At 42.2% G+C, this 27,671-nt stretch overlaps 1 protein-coding gene across 1 annotated transcript; it reads left to right on the forward strand.

Moving 5' to 3' along the window:
* LOC137299207 (cytochrome P450 3A29-like) lies at positions 1-26,397 on the forward strand. Its single transcript, XM_067831795.1, has 14 exons — positions 1-170; positions 15,605-15,692; positions 15,953-16,005; positions 16,728-16,824; positions 16,975-17,091; positions 18,283-18,371; positions 19,817-19,968; positions 21,335-21,471; positions 21,877-21,985; positions 22,591-22,748; positions 22,999-23,087; positions 24,489-24,626; positions 25,012-25,162; positions 25,695-26,397. The coding sequence occupies exons 1-14, from the start codon at positions 97-99 to the stop codon at positions 25,782-25,784; spliced, it is 1,542 nt and encodes a 513-aa protein (XP_067687896.1). The 5' UTR covers positions 1-96; the 3' UTR covers positions 25,785-26,397.
* Positions 26,398-27,671: the final 1,274 nt, after the last annotated feature.

Consider the following 27,671-nt stretch of genomic DNA (forward strand, 5'->3'; position numbering starts at 1 on the left):
ACATTTCTATTTCAGTCTGTATCCGCCTAGTGTTGTACGAAAACCGGATGTTTACAGCCCGCTTCAGGAAATATAGACTGTAATCGTCTCATCAACATGGAGATCTTTGGGCTAATGTGTGTGCCTCTGTATCTCATCCTGGCTTTGGTGACAGCAATCCTATTCTATATGTAAGTTGACCGTTCATAATCAGTGTACTTCAATTTAGTTCAGGTGCGCCATGAATGTCACCTGGGGCCGGATTCACCAAACTTCTTAGAATTTCTAAGAAGTTTGGTGAATCCGGCCCCTGGCTGAGTCAGTGAGTGGGCATATCTATTTTCAAACTTTAGGCAATATGTAAAAAAATATTCATGGTTCCTGTTACCTCCCGACATAAGAAATCGACCCAACCGTAAGATTTAATTTAGATTTTTCACTCAAGAGAAAATGCAATTTTAACTCTCGAAATGTGCATTTTACATACGTCCAAGTTTTGATTTTCTGTCGGAGAAAATCCTAGGAAGTAAAGGCGTGTTTGACATTTTCTAAAATATGAAATAAAATAATATAAAATATTAAATATATTGAAATAAAATCAGCACATATCTTTTTATAACAAGTGAAGAGAAACCAGAATATGAGGTGTGCACTAATTAGTGTCATCAGTGTGAAAGGTAAGGCAAATTCATTGCAACATCTCTAAGTAGATAAAATGGTACTCGCTAGCAACCAGTTGTCGGTGTGTAGCAGTACTGTCATCATTCACAATGAGAGCGAGTTAGATCTATGTTCTGATTTCTTTTTTTTTTTTATACAAATTCCATTTTTGAAATTTCCCCAGTATATATATAAAGGTGTGGAACACAATAGATCTAGGTTTATTACCAAATTTATGTCACGTTTAGTAGTATAGGGAATGGGGGTTTTAAAACACTTTCAAAAAAAGTCTCTACAACACCTTATTTACTAACTAAGGCGTTGGTTGGGCCCTTAGCTCTTGCTACTATTACCCCTACTACAAAAAAGTTGGCGGTAATTACTGTGCCTATGTCACGTTTATATCGATGAAACAGTTTAACGTGAACCGCCTATGATCTCTTTGGTGTTCATAATAAAGGCTTGTTGGGCTTTTTGTATCCCCTGTTCTATGTACTTTTTTTTCTCGTCCTCACTGATAGCAGACTTACGAGATTTGGACCGAATATCTTGTTTCATTCAGTTATATTTTGTGAGTTCAGAGAAGATTGAACGAAACTCTTCTTCTGAGATCTTACTGTCAGAGAGTGCCGTGGAAATACGCTCACTCACTGTGTTGAGCTTTGCTTCGGCCAGAACCCTGATCTCGTCGTGTTTCAATGCCTTACGATGCAGTCTGCGTGATACTAACTTAAGCGCCAACCCTAACACCCCTGCTATCCCAGCTGTTATTTCAATACCTAGCACTATAGGTGCAGCCACGATGGTAGCTAACAACCCAACACCTGCCGCCCCTAGTCCCATGCTGGTTGCCATAAGGGTAGTGTCAGCCCCGTCCACGATATTGAAAGCTCTATGGTACTTTTTACATAGTGCTTTCCGCGTGTCACGGTCTTGTTCTAGTTGGCGTTTCACATCACATAACTGCCTCAAGCGGAACCCATCTACGGTTTCCAGCGTCTTCGCTACTTCCTCTACGACTGGGTACAGACCCATCCTATAATATATATTATGAAAGATATTTTAATTGGGTTTCAGTTAATAGTCTATCAATGAATTTGAAGTCTACAAGTTCTAGACTAATATTCAGGGTAATAGGTGAGAGGTTAATAGACTTTCCTGTTGTAATAAAAACCCCACTGAGGCTTATTAAGCTGTTTATAGGACCCGTGGGGGTTTCCTGTTGTATAACAATACGACAATATTTGTTTATGTGTTCGTCATACCAGTGTATTGACACCCCGGGTAAAATTTGGTGTACTCTTGAGGTGTTTTTATTGTATAACAAAAAGACTTCTATGATGAGTGTGAAAGGGGGGAATATTCTATAAACAATATCTCCATAAGTATTATTGATAAATGTTAATTTATTTTTTTTTGCGTTAGACCTTAACCTACTTTTTTCGGTACTAGTAGTTATCGTGGGTGCTAATTCCCTCTCCGGAATGAAATCCCCGACCCAGATACCGTTGTTCCTAATCTTAGAGACCCACAAATCTGCGTCCATTGTGATATAAGGTGAGGTGAGTGTTAAGTTGATCAGCCATTTGGGCTCTTTAAAATCTGATAACGACACCCGTCTGTACACGTTGTCTTTGAAGTGCAGGATATATAAGGTGTCTTCCTCACCAGGCTGATCGAATCCCTCCGTATCTCCTAGGTCGTTAAGCGTAGTGTTGGGACGATGACTGGTCATTATTATACTATTACGATATAATTTCCAACTGGTTTTCTGATAATAGTTCAGGGGTGAACTTCATACCCATGAAGTGTATGTGGTCAGGCAGGAAGATATTAGTTAGTGATATCTTGTTTTCCACGATCACGTTGACCCCCTGCAGACTGGTGTTGGAGCCGACACCCACCCGCACGTAAACGTTGCAAACTTGATACTGGTGTCGTTTCCCCCACCCGAGTTTGATCCCCTTCACGATCTCGACATCATTCCCCGATGGTTCCCCTAGGTAGACTTTGATGATCAGTGTTGAGTTTGCCGGTAGACTCTCTAGTATACTGACCACGCCTTCGAATTCAGACACCAACTGCAATTTCACGTTTTGTATGGCCGGTTTACTCGATAGCATGTGGGCTGCCATAGTGTCGAGTGGGCTGACGACTACGCTACGTCTCTGAGTTGGGACGTAAGCCACGAGCAGGGTTCCATTGTTCACGACTTTGTTTAGGTGGTTGTCTTTGTTATCCGTGAACACGTAGGGGGAGCCGAGCCTAATATTGAGAAACCAGTCGTTATCGGGTAACAACACCCACTTGTCATCTTCGGTGAAGACGAGTATATATGGCTTGTTTCGGGCGACGGTAGTGCTCTCAACATCGTCTAAGTCGAACAGTTTACTCCCGAACGATGGGTATATTATCCAGTTATTACCGGTGTTGACAAGGGCGTACTTAGTGTTGACTGTTGCTCTTGTAGTATCTACTATATCACTTAGGGTTCCACCGGAGGGGACTTCAACGCGTTTGTAAATGTTGTTTTTCAGTTGCAAGGCGTACGTTTTACCATCTACTCCGGGAGCGTCAAAACCGCGCGTGTCTCCGAGGTCGGAGATCCCGATATTGACGCATTTTTTCACTCCGGGCCCTTGTGCGCTGGTCATTTTACATGAAGCGTTAAGCTGAGGTATCCTATATTTACAGGATTATGATTTATATCTAACACCGATATTGTCAGCTCAGGTATGTTGCCCTGGATTAATCTCTTATACTGCCGTGGTGAAAACGACTCGGTTCTACTGTCGTTGTATTTCTCAGTTTTCACCGGCACTGCTCTCAGTATAGTGGAAGGGTGACCTCCTTAAATGTTGTACGTTGTGCTCACCTGACCGAGATGAATGTACAGCTCTCGGTACGGTACTAGATCGGGTAACTTCGTGCCTGTGACGGTTGTTGTTTGTTTTATCTCGTCAGGAGACATACCGAGTATCCTCGCTAATGGTCGGCCGAGCCTCAAGGGGTTTCTTCCGTTGTTGATTAACACCACTGTACCGTTTGAGTCGTTCATCTTGAGTTCGGCTCCAAGGGGTTTGAAGACCTCGTCGTTTAGAGAGCACACGCTGTAGTAGCCGTCAGTTATCTGGCTGCGAGTTCCACTGACGAACAGCTTATTGTTGCTGGCGTTGATGTTAGTCAATTGCGGTAGGTAGGTGATATCGCAGAGTGCGACTTCGAGTTGGCCTGACGTGTTATCGATCGCGTGCGTCAGCTGAACGGCCTCACCGCTCGTTATTCCTGGAAGTGTTATGTACATATTATAATATATAATTTATATATTATAATATGGACTTAGCACACTTGAAAATCGTGGTGGTAGGTAGTACGGGGTTTAAAACAACCTTTATTAATATCTTTGAAAACTATATCGTGTCCGTTAATAACGCGCAGGCGGTGGTAAACTGGAATCAAAACCCAATGCAGTTTTGGCAGAACCAACTCAACTTTGCTGTGTGGTGTGCGACGACAGGGTCGGGTGTGACACTAGACTACGGTATAGACGAACTGAGTAAGGCAGTCATTTTGTTTCATATTTATTATCAAACGAGACGAATATTGAAGGAAATAAGTGCTCCTCTTCCCCAAGATAAAGCGTGGAGTATGACGAATAACCCCTATGATAAACGCGCTTATGAACGTGTTTGTGGGGAGTTTGAGATTCCAACGAATAAAGACTTTCGCCTTCCTGGTGTGAACCATGGTCTCGGTATAGTTCTCGTGTACTTCTACAGGTCCGGAACATATATGGCCGGTTCTAAAGATGGTACATACAACCCAAACCGTCATACATTTACAGGCCCCACAACGAATGAAAAGATCCATGTCAGCTGCATAAAGCAAACCAATCCTGATGCAGCCACAGCCTGGACTAAAATGATCTCAAAAACATCGAAAGGATTCACTCGTGCTGGTACAATACGCTTGAACGACTCGATTCGAACGTACGTGTAGGCGCTGTTGGGTGCGCAGTCGATGACGCGTTCCAACATCCTCGGTAAGGGAACTGCTTACGACACTCAGAAACAGTTCGTTTCCAACGTTGAGGATGCTATCAATTCTCCAGTTGATCTCCCGCGGGCCATCGACCGTTACCAAAACGTGTTAGAATACGCCAGATCGAAAATCAATTACGTGTTTGGCGTGGGGTTGTACATGGCTCCGAGTGATATGCAACTGAGAGTAAAAAAAGTGGTGGGTTATAACAACAAAATAGTCATAGCCACGGCGGATCAAAAGTTGGGTATCCACCCCGATATTAACACCCCCTATATCCCACACATCCCACCACGTGAAACGGGTATAGTGGCGCCACCCCCGGAGTCTAAAGTTCAACCAACACCACAGGAGGTGACCCTCCATATTCAGGCCTCCAATCAGCAGCATATTGATAGTAAAACGGCCCTGGTGGTTGGTGGGGTAGCTTTAGGGCTTATTTGGTTAAAAATTTCTTAGCCGCTACGTACACCAGACCCGCCACGGCGACGATGGCTGCCCACAGGTTTTGACTGAGCCACGTGGCAGTTTTAGCCAGAGCGCCCAACAACCACGAGACGATGCTACCCAGGATGCCGGGAAGGGCTTCGGCGGCTTTACCAGCCAGTTTAGCTAGGCCTTCCCCGAGTTTTTTTATCCAGTCTTTAACACCACCGCCGGGGGGTGTGGGAGTTCCCCCCACAGGGGTACCCCCTGTCAGTGACACCACCAAGGTTGATATGATGAAACCCAATGCAGTCAGAATGCTGGCGATGGTGATCCCTTGCTCCCGGAACAATATCCGAATCCTGTCTGCTAACGTGGTGTCTCGGTAGAGGACTTGATTGATGGTTTCCCGCACACGGTTGGTCTGGGATCGAAGCTTTTCTTTGTAGCCGGACGCTGTCTCCAACCAGACCTGCCTTTCCTCTTCCAAATTACGTATTCGTTCCTCGATGGTGGCTTTCATAGACTCGTCCTCAGTTTCACCGAGTTTTTCCTTTTCATAGTTGATGTTGTCGTCTATCTCGCCCGCTTTGGCCGTGCTTTTCCAGAGCTGACCACGAATGGTTTGCATCAACAGGTCCAACCCCCGCAGTTCCCGAAAGGTATGTTCGAAACCCGGGAAGGGCTTGTTCTCGCAGTCGGCCAACACCTTTTTAATATCATAAGCTTGCATATCTTGACGGACCTTCGGAGGAAGCTTAGGTCGCGCGCCACCGTAATCTATGAAACCTAGTTCATCGCGGATCAAGTCACTCCCATGTCGACTGCCCAGTGTTGATAAAGCAAGCGGTTCTCTAGTGCGTTTATTCACGAGATCGATCTCCGGGTGAGCCTTCAAACGCAGCGTGCCATTGCTATCGAGGGTAAACCTGGAATAGTCCCTTACCAACGGCTTGAGTTTGGATTTATTTTCAACTGCGTTGTAATAATCGTTGACGGTGTCCTCCTTCATGAGTGTGTCACCTAGCGAGAATGAGGTCTCCTGCTCGGCCCCTGTATCATCCATAGGATCATGCCACATCTCCCCCATAGGTATGTCTTCATCCATTATTTAGTATTAAAAATATATTTCATTTATATATAACAATGTACGGCAGAAAATTAGATCCTTTCAGAAGATTGAGAGAGCCATTAGGAGCCAGAGCCGTGCGTCAGTCGGTGACCATCACCAACAATCCCAGCAAGATAGACCAGAATCAAACTCTGCTGGTTAGATTTCCAAACCTTGGTGAGAATGACCTCATTGTACCAGGCACTGTTCGAGTGGCGTTCAATATCCACGTTGACCTCCGACAACGACAAACGCGAGCTAGTGCGGAACGTGGGGCGAGCTATCATCAAGAAAACGACCGTCAAGATCAGCGGTAACGAGGTGCTGAGCATCGACGACAGCGACGTGTTTCACTGCTACGGGGATCTCTGGAAAAGCGAGGGAGAACGAGTCAATGATGTGTACCAGGGTATCAGCAAATCAACCCGGTTGCGCATAGGGTATGCCTTCACGCCAGACCAGCAAGACAAGCTATCGGACGGTGAAAAGGCCATCGCTCGAGCATACGGGAATCGATTCTGCGTGCCGCTCGACTTCGAGTTGCTCACGGGACACGCGCCGTTTTACCAGGCCGCGCTGGGTGATAGGCTCGAATACGAGCTCACGTTTAACGACTATAGCAAAGTAGTGCGTACGCCGAACGGTGATGAGGCCAGTTATGCCATAGACAACATCTCTCTGGAGTTCGACATGGTCACTAGCCCGGAGCTGGCCAGGCAGGTTCGAAGCCAGTACTCTGGGAAGATGGCTATCCTGTACGATCGCGTACTGAGGCATAGATCAGTCGTGCGAGATAAGAGCGACACTGTGTGGAATATCAACCTGAACGTGCCAGCGCGATCGATGAAAGGTATCCTGGTCGTCCCCGTGGAGGATTACGAACCATTCTGGAGGGACAGCGAGAAGTTTTTCAACCCCGAGATTGAAAAGGTGGAAGTGACCATCGAGGGCGTGCCCAACCAGCTGTTCAGTCATGGTATGAGACCACACCAGCAGTGGGATGAGATAAAAAAGCTACCAGTGGGGGATTACATAACAAAGGACCTGGACCTCGGCTCCGTGCAGATCGGTGAATACCTGACCACCAAGTACGCCCTATGGTTGGACATGCGATCCACGGATGATGATAAACTGCACGGTAGCGGGCGCCGTATAGATAACGGCAGCGAAGGGATAACCATCCAGATTACTAAGAAGGCTCGACCCGCTGGTAAGTTGAAATTATATCTGTACGTTATTATGGACGCGCAACTTAATATAGACAATGGGAGATTCGTGCAAGCCATCTATTGACCTCCCCACTGACCCACACTGCGCCATAGTGTGCGGGCAGACTGGCTGTGGGAAGACCGTTTTCGTGTTGGATATGTTGGAGGGTTACTACAAGGATGTGTTCGATAACATCGTTATCATGTGCCCTACTCTGAGCATGAATAAAACGTACGCGCGACCTTGGGTGATGACGGACCCGGACGTACACAAAATCGACCCTGGAACACGCCTGCAGGACTGGTTGAAAGCTCTTCACGAGAAATTTAAAGGGGAACCGACGCTGTTCATACTGGACGACTGCAGCGCTAATCGCGAGATAACAAAAAAGAGAGACATGCTATCGTACCTGGCCTTCTCCGGCCGGCATGCAAATCACAGCGTCTGGGTGCTAACGCAGAAGTTCAACTCGGTGTTGAAAGACCTCAGGGAGCAGACGCGATGGGTGGCCTTATTTCACTGCAAGGACAGGGATTCGTTCGAGGAGTGTTTGAGAGGGAACGATGTGATGAGCAAATTAGAACGGGAACGGGTGAAGAAACAGCTCGCTGAAACTAAACACGCTAAGCTCGTGCTCAAGACCAACCAACCAGTAGCATATAGAGTGTGCTAAAGCTAAGCAAAGCTAAGCAAAAGCTAAGCAAAGCTAAGCTAAAGCTAAGCAAATGCTAAGTATAGCTATGATATTTGAAGTGTTTGTCGTGTGCAACTTAACCTTCATTTCTCTGTGTTTTGTCTGCATCGGGTATTATATAGTTAAAACTAAATCTTACTTGTTATATTATAAGATGGAGTGTGAGGAATTGCTCGAACAATTGTCTGGGGATGATGACAAGCGAGAGAAACTGGTGGCGTTGGTTGTTGGCGGCAAAGCCAAACATTACTTTGGAGACTACACTCCGGATAAAATTCACAAAATGTCAGCCGAAGAAATCGATAAGCTGTACGCTAGATACGAGTCCCGGCTCGGAGCAGAAATGACAAAGACAATAGGATCGGCTATGACCCAGATATACACCGGTATTGTGTCATACTTCCTTCCCATTCCACCAGAGCGCCGACTTTACCTGTGGGAGGACCTCGAGAAAGACCCTTTTATCGAACACGCCGTGAGCTCTATCAGCTGCGAGCTGTACCACAAATATGGCATGTTGTTGGCTCCAGTGACGGCGGCGATTATCACGGCAAAGCATTGTCAATTTGAGAGAAAAAATAATAATAATAGTATAGATGGATGCTGCACAGGAACCAGTGGAGGTACCCCCCACAGTGAGGGAAACCCCTCCCGAGGTGACCCCTTCACAGGAACCAGTGGGGGAAGTGACCCCAACAGTAACCAGGCAGAAGAATCCCAAGAGAGTAGCTGCCGGTAAAAAACGGTGGTGTAACCAACATAAAATTATCAACCCCCGACTGTTGTTGGCTGTAGGCGCTGCCGTGGTTATAACATGGTTATACGTGGGCGTACCCTCCCACAGTGAGGTACCCCCCAACAGTGAGGTGGTAACCCCCACTGTCGACCCGCATATCATGTTATAATTTAAATATTTTTATATCATATACATAATGTCTGAGGGGAAAACGTTCGTCAACGACGCATACCACGCCACAGTGGTCGCCAGTCTAGCCGTAGGGTACGCTCGGTTGACTAAAATGGTGCTTAAACAACCAACTATCAAGCTAGATTTCAACCTGCAGGATATGGGTATGCTCATAATGAACCTTGGTATGGCGATGGCTACAAAAGACATCCTAGTAAAACAAGGAATAATACCTGAAAATATAATGAAATAAATATAGGATGGCCACGATAGCTATGATGGTCGGTGGGGCGTTAGTGAATGCCCTGGCATTTTCCGGGAGTAATTTCCTCTTCTCGAAACTACGAGATGACCACGCGGCTGAAATACAGGAAGAAAGGAAGCGGCACGATCTCGCTACTGAGAAATTACAAAAGGCACAGGCCGAGTACGCTAAAAAACGCCTCCAGAGGATCGATTATTAACGAACAACTCACGCGTGAAAACCATGCCGTTCAAACATTCAACGATGTCGATGAAGCAATGAAAGAATACTACCTACTAACTGGTAAACGATTGGAACCGCTCAATAAACCCACACTCGCTCAGTACTACACACCATCCAAGGGACAAATGAATCGTGAACTGGGCTTCATAGTGTTGGGTATAGCAGCTACTGCGTTGGTTGCGAAGCAATTAAATTAAATACCCATATAAGTAAACATGAGACCCGCTCCATACCGATGTGAATACATACTTATGGGGAAGACCGAGGCCTGTGGTAGGAAATGCAGGGCTAGGTTCTGTTGTTTCCATATGGGAAGTCCTAACTACACGTGTTCTGTGTGTGGTATCGGGGTTAAAGGGCACTACTGTCTATGTAAAGCTCACGGAGCGAACGTAGTCAGACATCAACTCATCTACGAGAATAAAAAGGGCTACATAAAAGAACGTAGGCGACTGCTCAAGATAGACTCCAATTAGACATTGGTTATGTTAGGTGTAAACACTATGACTACTGTACGCGAGCTTAAGCGGGTCGCAAAACAGAGAGGTGTGATCGGGTATTCTCGAATGCGGAAGTCAGCATTGTTGAGATTACTAGGTTTAGAAGCCCCTACGGTAAAACAATTAAAAGCTCAAGCAAAACAGCTTGGATACACGGGTTATTCAAAACTGGGGAGAGCCGGGTTAGTCGAATTGTTATCACATACCCCTGTAGCACGTACCACTGTAAAACAACTGAAAGCCGAGGCACACGATTTGGGTTTAGGCGGGTATTCCCGTATGAGAAAACCACAACTTTTAGAATTATTACGACAGAATAGAGCTATTGACCTACAGTTCGTGCGCACTGAGCGCGCTGTAGGCAACTATTTGAGAGGTTGGCACATGCACGTTGATAGAAACATAGACATTACAGATATCAAGCCTCTGATAGCTGATAAGGTCAACCAGGAACTAAATAACCTAGGAAGTATCAAGTTTCAGATCACAGTGAAAATGTCGCTCGATAAGCAGGTTGGGGACCTCACTGAGTATGTTCAGCCTTACTTCCGAGGTAAACAAGAGGTCGTCACACATACAGAGACCATTGACACATCAATCGATACCAGTTTTCAGCAGATACGAGAAAACCTAGAACGCTACACACACTTGGGGTCCGGGTGGGCTGTAGATAAAATCGATAATGTCTATCTAGACATAGCTAACTACGTGCCGTTCAGAGGCGGGTCATACCTAGCCTTGCCCCCATACTATAGGAACAAACATGCCATAGTAAACGTTAAGAATAGAGGAAACGATTGCCTGAGGTTAGCTATCAGGTCAGCCTTATTTCCAGCTGACACTAATCCGAACAGGCCTTCTAATTATCCTCAGGATGATGGGCTCAACTGGGATGGTATAGATGAACCCACCCCCATATCCCAGATCACTAAAGTAGAAAAACAGAATAATCTGGCTATAAATATCTTTGGGCACGAAGGTAACACAACAATAGTACACAGGGTCAGCGGGGTGAAGGATCGCCAAGTTATCAATATATTCATGATCCAGCGAGGTGACAAGTATCACTACACATGGATAAAACACTTTAGCAGGCTGTTGTATGACCAATCGGCACACAGAGAAAAGACCCACTTCTGTGAACGATGCCTACATGGCTTCACACGAGCTGATTTATAAGAATCCCACCGGGAGGATTGCCAAGGTGTGGGGCAGACGGCCATACGAGTCGACATGCCTAAGGAAGGTGATAATATCCTAAAATTCGGTAACCACAAGAACCAAATGTCTGTGCCTTATATCATATACGCCGACTTCGAAGCCTTGGTTGTGGGAGAATCCCCCACAGCCCCCAGTGGTAGCTTCACCCACAAAACACAAGAGCATAAAGCCTGTGGGTTTGGATACATTGTCGTCCGTTGTGACGGGGAAACGAAAGCTCCGGTAGTGTATAGGGGCCCTGACGCGGCTGAAAGGTTTCTAAAGTGTTTGCAGGAGGAAGAAAAAATTATTAGGAATGCATTGTATAGAATCGCTCCCATGCGTATGACCCGAGTCGACAGGCTAGCTCACGCTAGTAGCACTAACTGTCACGTGTGTGACTCACCACTTAACGGTGATTCGGTGAGAGATGACAGCCACATAACTAGTAAGTATAGAGGCGCCGCTCACAGCGCGTGCAACCTCAAGCTTAAAATCAACCCTAAGACAATAAACATCCCTGTTGTCTTTCACAACTTGAGAGGGTACGACTCACACTTGATCATGCAGGCCATCGCGAAAATCGATGGTAATATAACGTGCATCCCCAACAACATGGAGAGATACATCTCCTTCAGCTTAAAAGGACTTAGGTTCATTGACTCGTTTCAGTTCCTCCTGTCGTCACTCGACAGTCTGGTCAAGGCCAACAATACCTTCCCTATCACCGATCGATACACAGGCGCTGAGACTAGACCCCTGCTTATGAGGAAGGGTGTGTACCCCTATGAGTACATGGATAGTTGGGTCAAGTTCACCGAGACCAGACTACCCCCTATTGACTGCTTTTATAGCAAGCTGAATGAGGCGTCCGTCTCACGAGATGATTACTCGCACGCGACTAACGTATGGAATAAACTGGGTTGTAAGAACCTGGGTGATTATCACGACCTGTACTTGAGGACAGATGTACTGCTGTTAGCCGACGTGTTTGAGACGTTTAGGCGGACGTGTTTCAAGCAGTATAAACTCGACCCCGCATGGTATTACACCAGCCCAGGTCTGTCGTGGGACGCCTTGCTTAAAAAGACCGGAGTTAATTTGGAATTGCTCACAGATTACGACATGCACCTATTCATTGAGAAAGGCTTGCGAGGTGGGATTTCCATGGCATCCAAACAATACGCAAAAGCAAATAATCAATACGTGAAAGGTTACGATCCTAACAAGCCAACCAATCACATTCTCTACCTCGACGCAAACAACCTGTACGGCTGGGCCATGAGCCAGTATCTACCTACAGGGGGATTCGAATGGGTACCCCACGTTGATGTTATGGGGGTTGCACCAGATTCGAACAAAGGGTATATCCTCGAGGTTGACTTAGAGTATACCAAGGAATTACACACATCACACAACAGCTACCCCCTGGCCCCCGAACGTATGAGGGTTAACCCAGACTGGATGTCTGAGTACCAACATAACTTGTTAGGTGGGCGTGTGACAGACGTTGAAAAACTCGTTCCTAACTTAATGAATAAGACCAAGTACATCGTTCACTATCGCAACCTACAGCTGTACCTGTCGTTGGGTATGAGGCTGACCAAAATACACAGGGTGCTCATGTTCGACCAGAGCCCATGGATGGAGCCCTACATCAGAATGAACACAGACCTACGAAAAAAAGCCACCAGTGATTTTGAGAAAAATCTCTACAAGCTCATGAACAACTCGGTGTTTGGTAAGACTATGGAGAACCTGAGGAAACGCGTGACCGTGAAGCTGGTTCGGTCGAGTGAGGAAGACAAGCTCAGGAGATTAATAGTCAGTCCGGCATTCAACCGTAGTAAGATATTCACAGACAACCTGGTTGCCCTACACATGAAGAAAAGCCACATAAAATTCAACCGGCCTGTTTACGTGGGGATGAGCATCCTCGATTTATCCAAACACCTGATGTACGACTTTTACTACAACGAGCTCAAGAAACAGTACGGCGACAGGTGTGAAGTGCTGTACACTGACACGGATTCCCTGCTGTTAGAAATTCGAACCGAGGACGTGTACGAGGACATGAAAAAACACCTCGATTTATACGACACCAGCGACTACCCTAAGACCCATACCATACACAGTATGGTAAATAAAAAGGTCCTAGGTAAGATGAAGGACGAGTGTGCTGGCACGCCCATAGCCGAGTACATAGGTTTGAGACCTAAGATGTACTCCATACTGAAAGCCGACAATAGTGAGATCCGGAAGGCTAAGGGGGTTAAGAAGTATGTGGTGAAACAACACATCAAACACGCCAGATTCAAGGAAGCCCTGTTCAAGACCCGTACCTTTAGGCATAAAATGAACACACTTAGAAGTGATGGACATAAGATATACGGACTGACTATAAACAAGACGTCCCTGTCGCCTATGGACACGAAACGGTAAGAAACCGGCAGACGCTATCAAACTAAAATCAATAGTTGCAGAGTCGGCCGCTCCATTGCGTGGGAAGGAGAAACAGATACCAGATAGGGCCCTAGTGAGGTATCTATACCAGCCAGGGGAACACGAGGGTGATAGCCGTAAGCGGGCCACCGATCCTATATGGTCAGTCAAAACTTACAACATAGATAAAGTGGATATGAAAGCCGACGAACCTAACTTGTACTACTTGAGGGATGGGCCGGGTAGGGGGTTTGTAAGAGAAGAATTATTGATCGTACCGTACGGCACAGTGTTACCTCCTACCAACACACTGTAGTAGGGGTAATAGTAGCAAGAGCTAAGGGCCCAACCAAAGCCTTAGTTAGTAAATACGGCTTTGTAGAGACTTTTTTTGAAAGTGTTTTAAAACCCCCAAGCCCAACAAGCCTTTATTATGAACACCAAAGAGATCATAGGCGGTTCACGTTAAACTGTTTCATCGATATAAACGTGACATAGGCACAGTAATTACCGCCAACTTTTTTGTAGTAGGGGTAATAGTAGCAAGAGCTAAGGGCCCAACCAACGCCTTAGTTAGTAAATAAGGCGTTGTAGAGACTTTTTTTGAAAGTGTTTTAAAACCCCCATTCCCTATACTACTCGTTTTGTGCAGAACTTGAAAAATTCAGAAATGTCAATAGCTGGTCTTGTTAGTAGTGAGAAATTACAATATACACTACTGCACTTCCTGTTGACCATGTTTCAGAGAAACACGATTGTACTGTCAACAAGAAGGGAACATCAGTGAATAGCTAATCCGTCATTAAGATAAATTTCGTTTCATTATGTCAAGTAAGAATGAACCAAATTGTTAAAAAACGCTGAAAAATGGTAATAACTGGTCACTAGCCAGTATATCTGTTGCCTTGACACCTCAATGATTGCACTTCAGCTGTCTCAGTACTTTAGTGGAATGATGGAATGTTTCAACATTGGCTCGTCACGCAGGACAAGACTCAAAACCACCTCATTACACTGGAGAGCCGCTTGGCACCGGTGCCATTGCTACAATTTACAAAGAGGCATTCTTCAGACTGTATTACCCTCATGAGAAGCATACAACTTACATTGTACCATTAGCCAACTTACATTGCCGGTGGTCCCTCAAATCTTACCCGTGGTGTCTATTAGTTACACCGTGGCTTGAAGGAACCTAAGACGTCGACTATTTGATAGGCTCATTACAAGTTAGCAATCTATGCCTACAGCTCCCACACATATGAAACAGTTTTTTCATGACCACATAGTCTGTTGTACAGACCCTGAAGCAAATAGATCCAAGAAAGCCCACACAAATCTGGAAAATTTGTCTAGGTTTCCTTAGCTTGTGAAAATGAAGAAAGTCTCAGGGCTCCATTTCATTATATTATTATTTTTCATTTTTATTATGAACTTTTTTCAGTAAAATATGTTCATGTCAGAGACCAGTTGTTAGTCTAATGACCACAGTAAGTGTACAGTTTGAAAGTTCAGGAAACGTTGCATCTTTGTCTGTGTTTGACAACTGAGTCAACCCATGTAACACGACTGATTGAGTTTCCATAACTTCAGCAGCTTGCGAAAGAATTATGTCTTCAATTGTCGTATTCCATGCCAGTCTATTATTTTCAACTTTGTCCATTATTTGGGACAATGTAATGTCGTCTATATCGTCATCCCACTGTTTTCACCATGCCATGATAGCAAGGAGCTTGGGCCAACTGGATGTGGCTACTGACATGGTGACACAGTCATTTCAAAACACAAACAAGTTTGAGATTACCCTTTTGGGCAAGTAAGTTGATAAATGATGTCATCTTGCTGTCATTTATACTCTTTATAACCATTATTCTGACTTTTGACATCTGGCTTTGTGCATGGCTGTGATGTTTATTGAGTCTTTTGAAGAATCCTGATGTATATTTTTCAGATACGCAACATGGACCTTCGATTACTTCAAGACTCGGGGTATCCCAGGACCACCTCCCACTCCCCTTCTCGGCCATGCCACTGGGGTGGTAGGTTCACTTCAGTCTTTGAAACCATTTGTCATATATCAGTTGGGGCAATGTTTGTGAATGATTGTTGATCAAGTTTCTCATGGTACCTAAGACATTGTCGGTTGAACATCCAGTCAGTTATTTCAGGAAATAATCACACAGAGCAGACATTGCAGTAATAACTTGTTATCTTTTTAACAATTAAAATATGGACTTTCTGGTCATGGAGGACATTGTACTATGTGTTGCATGATTCTGATGTCTTTCCATTGTAACAGAGCTTCTTCCACAAACTGAAAGACTGGAAACAGCAATATGGAGATGTCTTTGGGTAGGTGCATGCACAGAGGATGCAGGAAACCCTAATCTGTTACACTATACTATATTTAACTCCTCTCTTGGTTATCTCTAATTTTGGTTGACGATAGTTCATCGTATTCATATTGACTAGATATACAGCTGGGAGTAAAATTATTTGTAAATATTTTTGTTCTAAACTTTGTTTACAGTATTTGTTATCCTTTCTGTTGTGGTTCCAACAATCGACTCTCATTAGTATGCAACAGTTGCAGAGGAGTGATAACGATCTATCTTTTGTGCTTATATCACATCCTCACACAGTTTCTAGGCATTGGGTTACCCAGTGACGACCTGTGGAGATCTGGAGTAAGAACTCATCTTCAGCAACTTGTTTGCAAGAGGCAACATATAAGATCGGGTAGTCACTGGATTGTCTAGTCCAGATGTAATATTGTACATCCATATAGGTATTGATGAATGCTGTATGTGACAACAAGCTAATCAAACCATGAGTAGTGTCAACGTTAAGTGACATATTGCAAACTGTTATGTAAACAGTGTTCACTCATTCCATAAAGTTGTTACTGTCAGGATAACATGCTTATCACAACTCTTCCTAAAATTATGCCAGTTTTAGTGATTGAATTGTCTTGTATAAAAGCAAGAGATCCTGTACCAGACATCCTTTTACTGATTGCAGTGTATTTCTTTATTCAGTATTTTCTCATGTTGAGTTTTGTTTCTGGATTATAGGATATTTGTTGGAAGAAAACCAACCTTCGTCATATCTGATCTGGACATTCTGAAGGAGGTGCTTGTGAAGAGTTTCAGCTCTTTTAGAAACCGACTTGTAAGCAGTGCAGTTATTTAGTTTATTGGCAATATTATTTGTAAAGAAAATAACTTTCTAATGCATAAACACAGAAGAATTTCCTTTGCTCAAGTGTTTTATCTAAATTTCCTGAAATTATGCTTAGAAAATTGTTTACATGTGTTCTAGAAATTCCAACTAATTGCATCCCCACTCAGCCTGAGTGTGTTCTTCCTTGAAGATGCCCCCTGGAAGAGGGTCAGAAACATTATCTCCCCAACCTTCAGCGGCGGAAAGCTGCGACGGGTGAGTCCTTCTCATTGCTTCTAGCCGGTGAAGAATTGATTTTCAGTAACTCATATTGGGATGGGGTTGGTCATACTAACTGACTTGGTTGACACATGATGCTCATGCTGTTGAGCACTGGATTGTTTGGTCCAGACACGATTATTTACAGATTGCTGCCATATAGGTTGAATATTACTGAGTGCTGCATAAAACTAAATTCACTCTCACACTGACTTATCGCTTCTGTTGGGTATATACTGCATGTAGCAAGTCAAGGCACCGAGTAGAACCTCAACAACAAATTGTAGTTAGTGAAAATGTTCAGTCACTGGTTTGTTTGGTCCTGGATGATATTTTACAGGGTGCCATGACACCTCATTTAGCATCCTCAATATCTCAAGGGTTTATTTGTCCATAAATCTGAACTATACCCTGCATGCATCTACAGCTGAGACGTAGATATATCCAGGGTATAGTGGAGATTTATCTGAACTTATACCCAGGAGATGCTGAGGATACTAATTTAGCTGAAACATTGCTGTGTGTGGTGGTTTACAGGCAAACAAGTGTACATCCGAGTTTGTAAGAAGGAGAGGTATGAAGACACAACAAGAAGTATTTTAAGTGAATGCAAAGTAACAACCTACGTTCACACAACTCAACGTCTGTTAAGACAAAAATATCAATGACAGACTCAGTAACATTGCAGAGTGCATCCATTGGAACACAAGCGAATTGTACCTAAGTTTAGAAACAGATGCCCTTATATATTGATTTGGGTACCTTGTAAATTACAAAATCTGTGTCACTCTTTTTACAGTACTCTATTGAATTTTCCACCTTTTTCTGAGGCCTCCATTTTTCGCTTGGGACCCATATTTTTCCAACCAGGACCCACACAAATAAAGGCCTTGAATCCCATTGAACTCCATCTAATGTAACTCAAGGCAATCTCTCTGACCCATACAGTTTTCATGCATGCATAGGTTTCCATGACGACAGTTTATTGAGACCAATGTCCAGTGCCCACTTGCATAAAGCAATCTTGATGCAACACCTATCTTAAGCCAATTTTGGAGAATGGCAGTTACAATCATTGTAGCGCTAAGGTTGCTTTGTGCAAGTGGGCCCTGGGTCTTACATGTAAGTATCAGCTGATGTTATAGTGATGTAGGAAACACAGAAATGAGAGTTTTCACCTGTTTCTAGATGTGTGCTGCCATCAACGACTGTTCCTCCACACTAACAAAAAACTTCTACAGTGACATGATGAAAACAGATGGATTGATCATGAAAGAGTGAGTACAGTGATTCTTGTAGAACCTTTAGTATCATGATATGTGTTGTAATACATTTCTCTACCTGTATATACATGGTAGTATTATTACATTAATTGCTGCAGTATTTTGTATTGAGTGTGTAAGAGATGGACTAGATACACATCAGCAATGTTAACTGAGAGCAAGCGTTTTACAACGCTTGCATTCTTCCCATAATATGGAGTCTGATGTAAATCACTACCACACTTTGGACAGGTAAGGGAACATTGTTTGTCAATCTTTGTCTTAACATGTGTGTCCTGGTATGAGTGACTGAGTGTGTTTAGTTTTATGCCGCACTCAGCAATATCCTAGCTATATGGCGGCAGTCTGTAAACAATCGAGTCTGGACCAGACAATCCAGTGATCAACAACATGAGCATCAGTCTGTGCAATAGGGAACAGATGACGTGTCAACCAAGTCAGCGAGTCGGCCACCAGATCCTGTTAGTCGCCTCTTACCACAAGCAGAGTCGCCTTTTATGGCAAGCATGGGTAGCTGAAGGCCTATTCTACCCCGGGACCTTCACAGAATGTAATTTAATTTAGATATTGTTCATAACTGCAGCTTGTGATTGATACTCTTCTGATATCTTACCTCAGTAAGTAAACAGTAAATGTGACAAGTCAATTTTCTGGCAGTGTTGATACACAAAGAAAGAATTGGAATTATGTATTGAACACATCTTTGGTTTTTTAATCTCCCAGAGCAAAATTTGACAATTAAAGTCATAATTTGTTCAGCAAAGATAAGGCGCATATTGGTGTATTTTACTCAGTAAAAATCACATCAACTCAGTTAATTACATATTTGGAAGTACAAAAAACACATAAGAATCACTTAAAAGCTAATAGGTCTTTAATATGTTGCGTTCTTTACTCAGTTAACTGAATTGGCTTGTGTGTGTGTGTGTGTTATAGCCCTAGCCACTGTTTGGGGTTTACTCTAGTAGTCACATGACTTCCATGTTCAGTATTTAGATATGGCTGTCAAATGTTTGGCGGTATGACAATTACTAAACCTTTTAGTTTATTGAGGTACATTTATATATTTAGAAGAGTTCAGTACCCAATAAGGATAAGAAATCCTTTGTAATAGTACTTAATTCTGTTAGCTAGTGGGAGTATACAAAATGCTAGTTACCCCTCAAAAATACAATTACTCATACATAAACAGACATGAGAGTAAATACCCAGTTGCTTGAAAAATTATCAGGAGTTCTGGATCACTATTGTATTTTAGTCAGATTATTCACTGGCATTGGGCGTAAAACTTCACCTGTTGACTGTGATGTAAATAGCACTCCCCTAAACGTTTTTCAGTGGTTTTCATCAGAAATCTACATTGATTGTGCCCCTTTAAAGAGTAGGATCATTGTATTGAAACATACTACATAACGTTAATCTAATATAATCTCTTTCAGATATTTTGGAGCTTACACCATGGACGTGATTACGCAAACGGTCTTTGGTATAAAGATCGATTCCCAAAATGATCTCAACAACCCTTTTGTCAGAAATGCCAAAACAATATTTTCATTACCAAAAGCAAGAAGACTCTTACCTGTCTTAGTAGGTATGTTGCATACTTCTTTCTTCTATAGCGTTGTACATATGATCTTACGCGGAATGGATTTGTTCTGGCTCTGTAAATTGGCTGTTCAAACATTATGTTTACACTATCTACCACGCTATTTCAGGATTAACAGTAAGACAAGGTGATATGTGAAATAAGCCTTTAGTGCTGGCAAGATAATCAAACAGATGGGGAAGATACAGAATTGTAATGTACTACTAACCAAAATTCAGGATCGGACAAGTCAGACCAGTTGGTATGGGGTCACGTTGTCTACCCAGTATTGTTGAGGGATGTGATATGATCACAAACAGCATCTCTCCTGTCCCACATGGTGTTTGTAATACTGTAAAGTTTAATTTGCCAGTTGGCCATCACGGCTTGCACCCTTTAAAATGTACAGGCCCTGAATGAAATCTGAAGGCCCATTTTGTCAAACTAGTATAAACAAAATAGACTACAGTCTATACACAATTTCAGACTGTTTCTGCAAAATAAGTTAGTGAAGCCTTTATGACACACAGAGACTTTATGACGCAGAGAGACAATTTCGTTTGTTAAAGACTGGTGTTGAGATTCCTATATGCAAAGCGCTGAAATACCAGGAAGTGAAACTGGAAGGTGTCACAACATGAATCATGGATGATTCACGAACGTTAACATAGTGAAATATTATGTGAAAACAGGGCTCGATTTAGTGGTTTGTTACTGGCACTGGTGCAACCCAATGTTACAAAGAGTGACTTTCTTATTAATCTAACTTTCCCCAGGTGCAAGTCAATTTTTGAGTGGGTAAATTTCTGAATAAAACCTCGGAATAATTCAGGAACATATTTCTTTTATTACACATTGAAATAAAAACAGCGATCTGACATTTGACAGTTGCAACAAAGGTTTTATCTCAAGTTGCACCTGGTGCAAGTAGGTTAACATGTCTAAAATTGAGCCCTGTAAAGGTTCTGTTTAAAAAAAAAGATTTAATTTAGTGAAGGCCTCCAGGGCCTGCAAATAGTTGAAACTGCCAGTCTGATACAATATAACTGGCCTTGCACCTCCAGGCCGGCAATTGTTTCAAATGCTGGTCCCACGGAAGTAGTGTGAGAAAGGTCCCATTTCATGGTGGCACAAACATAGTTTAGCAACTGAAATGTGCCCTGGCAGTTGATACTAAAGACGTTGATGTTGAAGTGTCAAGGTGCCTTCAATAGGCCCCTACTATCATGGTGTCTCATATATAGCAAAGTGACTGAAATCTATTTTGGGGTTTGTACTACCTCCCTGGCAAAGGCACTCATTAAATACCTGCCACATTGGACTTTCCTCTCAAGTCAAACTGACGAGTTGTAATAACATTTCTTCTGTGCAGGGTTGGTGCCTTGCCTGGAACCCATCCTCTTAAAGCTGGGTTTAGGCATATTTCCACAAAGTGTCCTTGATTTTTTCCAAAACGCTGTCAGGGAAATTATGAAACAGCGACAGAATGACACAGAGGAGCAGCAAAAGGTGAGATATCCCCATTGCATGTTTGCTTTTGTTAGCACAAAGACCAAATAGGGAATTTTCATGAGTGTTTGCTTGTTCAATCAAAGTTATTTATTGGAATGTTAAAGTGTCAAGAAAATTGTTCATTTCAAGTGGGATTCTTTCTGGTATCTGCTAGACATGCAGAAATCAAAATCTGTGTTGAGTTTACCGATCAATCAAGATATTTCAGATACAAGATATATTTACAATGATAAAGATGCTTAGTGCTCTTCGTACAGCATGCACTTGACACAGCATTTCATCTCTTACATTAACAAAATGTGACCATACTCTAACCTTCTATGATGCTAAAAAATAAAATGTAACTTGTTAATAATTATGATGGAATTCTACAAGAAAGCATATTGTATATTGTATTGATAGAAGAGAAGCGACTTCCTGCAACTGTTGATGGAGGCTGAAATAGAGGATGATACAGACGATGATACTAACACAGCCAATGGTCAGGCTTCAGACCAACAAACACTCAGACGTGAGTACAGACACCCTCATCACTGTGTTGAGTGCTAGTATGGCTTAGGTGGTGGTGTATGGTCTTGTCCATTGAGGCCAGGGCACCAGTCAGTTGAATTTAGGCAGTGTTTAGGGTGTGGAGAATCCTTGGATGGGTGACTATGTTGGCAGCTTATTTCCTGAAGGTTTCTATGATGTATTTCCAACCTCACAACAAATCATGGATGACACATGTTGTCTTACCGTTGGCAAGCGAACCTCTTCAAAACTGCCTCTGTTCAAGCAGCAAATTGAGCAATGACTGGATACCCAATGGAATAAGTCATATGACTGTGAATGGTCTAGCACCTCACAACCAGGTTATAATGCCCATTGAATGTGCTTGGAGCATGCCCAGGCCACATGGAATACAGTGCTATGTAAGTAGCTTTCCTGTTGTTAGAAGGGTATGCCAGTGACGTAGGTGGTGTTGTATATCAATGAAATAGGACCTTTCCCATCATATCACTCACTGGTCCCGTTGATTCAGGTCATCCAGTGTGTAGGGGATCTATGGCGTTAAGATCACACACTTATATGACATAATCTTATTTGTGAACCTGTCGCAAAATATTTCTTTGTCAGGTCTCTCAGTGGATGAAATAGTTGGTCAAGGAATCGTTTTCTTCATTGCTGGATATGACACAACTGCCTCAACACTGACCTTTGCATCATACTCTCTCGCCATGAACCAAGATGCACAGGAGAAGACATATAAAGAAATCAGAGAAGTGTTGGGAAATGTCAGTATGAATTCTTGAATGCAGAGTTATGATCTCTTTCCGACAAGTTATATAAAACAATTACAATGTGTTCTTGATGGTGTGAATTGTTGCTCAAAAATTGATCACTGGATTGTCTGGACCTGTACTGATTATGTGAGGTCACCATTACATAGCTTTAGTGTAGCATTAAACAGCAAACAAACATATTGAAACCTCCACTTGGGGAAAACTGTTAGCAGAAGACATTGCCTTCTTTCCTCTACCTCAGGCGCCACCAGACTATGACAACATTGGGAAACTGAAGTACCTGGACAAAGTGATCACCGAGACGCTCCGACTCTACCCACCTGGTCCTGTGTAAGTTTTCAACCCCAAATATATTTTCAGAGGCCCATGCATGGTGTGAGACATGGCTTGAATGCTTGTGCTATTAACCATTAGATTTCTGCTGGTGGTTTCTCCATAAAACTTAAGCAACATTTACAGACCAGCAAGCTAAAACGACTGCTAAGGAAATGTCTGGACATCCTCTCCCTATGTAGCCTGTACACATAATTTGGATGTTTCTCTTTTGTTATAAGTACAGCACTTGAAGTAGTTAAAAAATATATATAAAACATGAAGATATACAAACTTCACAACACAGAAAGGCAATCAGCAAGTTAAATATAACGAAAGAATTTACAAACTTTTACACAGCACATGAAGGTAGTAGTCAATTAGAATATTAGGTTTAACAACCTTGTACACAGCACTGGAAGATAATTAACAAATTAAATAAGACGTGAGAATTTGCAAACTACTGTGAAACAAAATCGCTAAATGTTCTGTCGTGTCACGCAGAATTGTCCCAGCTTACTGGCAATCATCATATGATAGGTGTAATACCATACTGTATCAAGCAACAATCAAACACACTATTAATACAGACTGTGAATGGCAGGTAGGACTGGACATACTTGCCCTTCCCAAGAACACCTAGTGTCATCACTAACTTTTTGTCATCCAATCACCTCTGTTTTGTCTTCTTAGCCGACAAAACACACACGCAAACACACACACATGATGTCTGTTTATGTTCCCTGCGCCCGAAGAAACATAAACAAACATTGAAGGTATGTGAATCCCCAGTGAACAACATGTTTATCTTAAGAAACACCTCAATGTTAATTTTGAATTGTTTCAAGCACCGGAAAAAGTCTTTCTGTAGCCATTGCTAGATTTCGCTGACAACAATAACAGACTTAGAGTTATCTCCCTTCCATCATTTTGCATTGTAAAACATCAGTAATTTCTGTATACCATACTTGACTTAATGTTATTCAAGATAAAGAATAAGTACCATGAAATACCAATACCAGCAGGGTACACAGACATCTTACTCGCTTGTTTCAGGGTACATGTACATAGAAAATAGTAGAAAAATGCTCAGACAATCAGAAAATTTTTGTTTGAGGGAAGATAATTATATATAGCGAAACAAAGTATGTTCATATACATATTCATTTTCTCTGGTAATATGACAAGGGAATGCTGTCATGTTTCTGATGGAACTTTGGCTGTTGTTGAGAGGTCTAATGTTCCCCACCAATATCCTGTACTGCTGCTATATACATCACAAGCCTGTCAGATAAACATTACTAAGGCATTGGACATTAATTATGTTTAGCAACGTGGAGGACATGTTCCAATTATTGACCATTCAGTGAGAGAGCTCATGTCTGTCTACCTTATATTGCCCCCATGGGTTTCCTTCAGGTTGAGTCGTAGAGCCTCAGAGACAGTTCAGATCAAAGGCTATACAATCACTGAGGGACAAGTCATCTTCATCCCTGTGTTTGCAATGCAAAGAGACCCTCAGCTCTTCCAGGATCCAGATTCCTTCAGACCAGAAAGGTAATGCATATCTGAGATATATAATAATGCTAAAGCCACACACCTGGTAAAGACCGACAGGATGTTCACTCACCTTCATACTAGCAATGGGACATGACTGATCCTCTTTGTTAGCTCAGTGTGCTTTAACAGATCCCCTTTCTGAACAGAGTGTGCTTCGTTTAACAGGTCCCCTTTCATATCTCTGCTGTCTTCCTTTCAGACAGCAAACACTGACTACCAAAAAGCCTAATCATGTTCTTTTAGCAAGGGAACTGCCATTACACAAAAATAAGGTTGCGCCTTTCTTCTGTTTCTGATTGTGTGTCATATAAAAAAGTTCCCAAACTGTCTAATCCACATCATCAGTGGCCTTAGAAGTTATTTCTCACCATTGGACTTTCAGACATGATGAAAAGATCAATCCTTTGACCTTCCTGTCTTTCGGATATGGTCCAAGAATGTGTGTTGGGATGCGACTAGCACTGATAGAGACTAAGATTGCCCTGACTCATCTTCTGAGATCTATAAAGTTGGAACCCATGCCAGACACACAGGTATGAGTGAGTGAGTTAGTAAGTGAGAAAACTTTATATCACACTGGCAGTTTCGGCCATATCGGGATGAGAAGTTGAATGAAAGTACTAAATGTACCTTTGCTTCCTGCATAGTTTTAAACATGTCTGCTCATCCAGATGGACATTCCTAGTCTGTTCATCAAAATGGACATGGCTACATGTTTATCAAGATGGGTATGGCTCCTCTGTTCATCAAGATGGACATAGCTAGTCTGTTCATCAAAATGGACATGGCTACATGTTTATCAAGATGGGTATTGCTCCTCTGTTCATCAAGATGGACATAGCTAGCCTGTTCATCAAAATGGACATGGCTACATGTTTGTCAAGATGGGTATTGCTCCTCTGTTTATCAAGATGGACATAGCTAGCCTGTTCATCAAGATGGACCTACCCCAGTATCATGTTATATCTCTGTTGCACAGTTTTTACCATGTGTGGTGAATAACTGTTTATGTCACTGATATTCAGCATAATACTCTCATGTTTTTCATCCTTTGTTTGTTTACAGAAAGTACTGACGTTTAAAATCGCCAACATTCTTACACCAGAAAAGGACATCCGACTGAAATTATCTCCTAGAAAACTATACGATGACTAAAACAATTATCACTTGAGTTAAGAGTTGTCTCCCTCAGGTGTTTCAGGAGCCTGTGCAGTGTATATGCTTTTGGGTTGGTTTTGCATTGTCAATATCACATGTTTGTTCAAGGGTTCTGAGTCTTTCAGAACTTAGGGCTTACATCTATACACTGTGTGTTAACTGAAATACTGTTCAAAAATGTATTTGCGTTTATAGTTACCTTTTTAACGCAAAGGGTAATGATGACAGTTGCTGCAGTCTTTGAGATGTGCATATATTTCTGTATTCGGAAGCAGCACTTTAGAGTAGTAGGTCAAAAGGCTGTGCCTGCTTACATCAATGCCAGTCTAAATAGATTGCGATTTTGTAGAAATTTTATCTTTTATATATATTTTTTTTGTAACACTTGTTATCTTAATCAGTTTCTGTGATATTAACAGAAATGTATGTGTAGAAATGAGAAACTGTGCCCATATTCTTGTATTACAAAACTGTATTTTAGAATATGAGGTCAATAGGTTGTGCCTAGTTATTTGATTGTCAGTGCTACATGACAATGTTTCTGATTTTGTAACAGTTTTGTCTTTTATATATGTCTATATTTTCATAATAAACTCAGTTATATAAAGCAGTTTGTGTTATCTTAAAAGAAATATTTACTGCGGTAATCACATGTAAAGTTTTACCATATAAAACAAAAAAACATGCAACATAATGCGAAAGTCATGTGCACAAGATTTTTTAATGTTAATTTATATTTCATAAATGTCTTTGTTGCAGTTTCAATGTTTCCATGTCCATTGCAATACAAAACATTTGAATTAAAAGTTAGTGGGATGAAACTGATATTTCAGATATAAGGAAAAATTAAATGTAAGTCATCATTTTCACACAACATATCTAGAGTTAATATACATGAGCATCTATATCTGCAGGCATTGAAAGTTGTGAAGGTTTACTGAGATGCAAGCTGTAGCTACATAATTGATGATTGTATAGTATATGAGTACGAGTATCATGACAATTTTCACAAAATAAATTATAGCAGTACTTAGGCCATGTGAAATGTATCAATTCATACTTGATACGAAAACATCATGTCAATAACCAAACAAACGATGATACACTGACAACTAGGTTTTTGAAACTGGATATACTTTTTTACTTTCTTGGATTGTTTCATCAAATCCACATTCATGAATTAACGTTTATAAATGTAAAACATTGCCCAAAGTACCTTCTTTGAGTTGAGTCATTTATAAATGTAAAACTTTGCCAAAAGTACCCTCTTTGAGTGGAGTCATTTATAAATGTAGAACATTGCCAAAAGTACCTTCTTTGAGTGGAGTCATTTATAAATGTAGAACATTGCCAAAAGTACCTTCTTTGAGTGGAATGCAATAATTACACACTATAATAAGGATAACACCTTTTATTTAGAGTCGTGCGTTTTGATGCAGATTCTTGTACTGCTGTCAACCAAATGATTGTGGTGCTGTTGTCAAGCAAGACAGACTCTATATTGAAAGGCCCCACTCATGAAAAAAAATTGTTAGCGATTATGTTTGTCAAATACGCAGTATTTTGATACTGCAACCAAACAGTATTTGATAATGCAGCCAGATAGTATTCATTCTAAAATAAATGAGTATCCTTTAGTGATGATGATGATGATGATGATGATGATGATGATGATGATGATGATGATGATGGTGGTGGTGATGATGGTGGTGGTGGTGGTGGTGGTAGTGGTGGTGAGAGCCGAGAAATAGAATTTACACATTGTACCACTGGGGAATCGAACACAGCTCTACCTAGCTTCCCCTGGTGGCTAATGTTAGGCCATACAGCTTAAATCACAGTGGTACATGTGTTGGCAGGAAGAGACACTGTCAGTAATGTTGA

Source organism: Haliotis asinina, chromosome 10 (genome assembly GCF_037392515.1).
Source record: "Haliotis asinina isolate JCU_RB_2024 chromosome 10, JCU_Hal_asi_v2, whole genome shotgun sequence".
In the NCBI taxonomy this organism is placed as follows: domain Eukaryota; kingdom Metazoa; phylum Mollusca; class Gastropoda; order Lepetellida; family Haliotidae; genus Haliotis; species Haliotis asinina.

What these genes read in the sequence shown, in the direction of transcription:
- LOC137299207 (XM_067831795.1), top strand. Translation starts at nt 97, where the DNA reads ATGGAGATCTTTGGGCTAATGTGTGTGCCTCTGTATCTCATCCTGGCT. An exon ending in CAATATGGAGATGTCTTTGG is followed by an intron (nt 16,006 to 16,727) that starts GTAGGTGCATGC and finishes TCTGGATTATAG; the next exon opens with GATATTTGTTGGAAGAAAAC. An exon ending in GCGGCGGAAAGCTGCGACGG is followed by an intron (nt 17,092 to 18,282) that starts GTGAGTCCTTCT and finishes ACCTGTTTCTAG; the next exon opens with ATGTGTGCTGCCATCAACGA.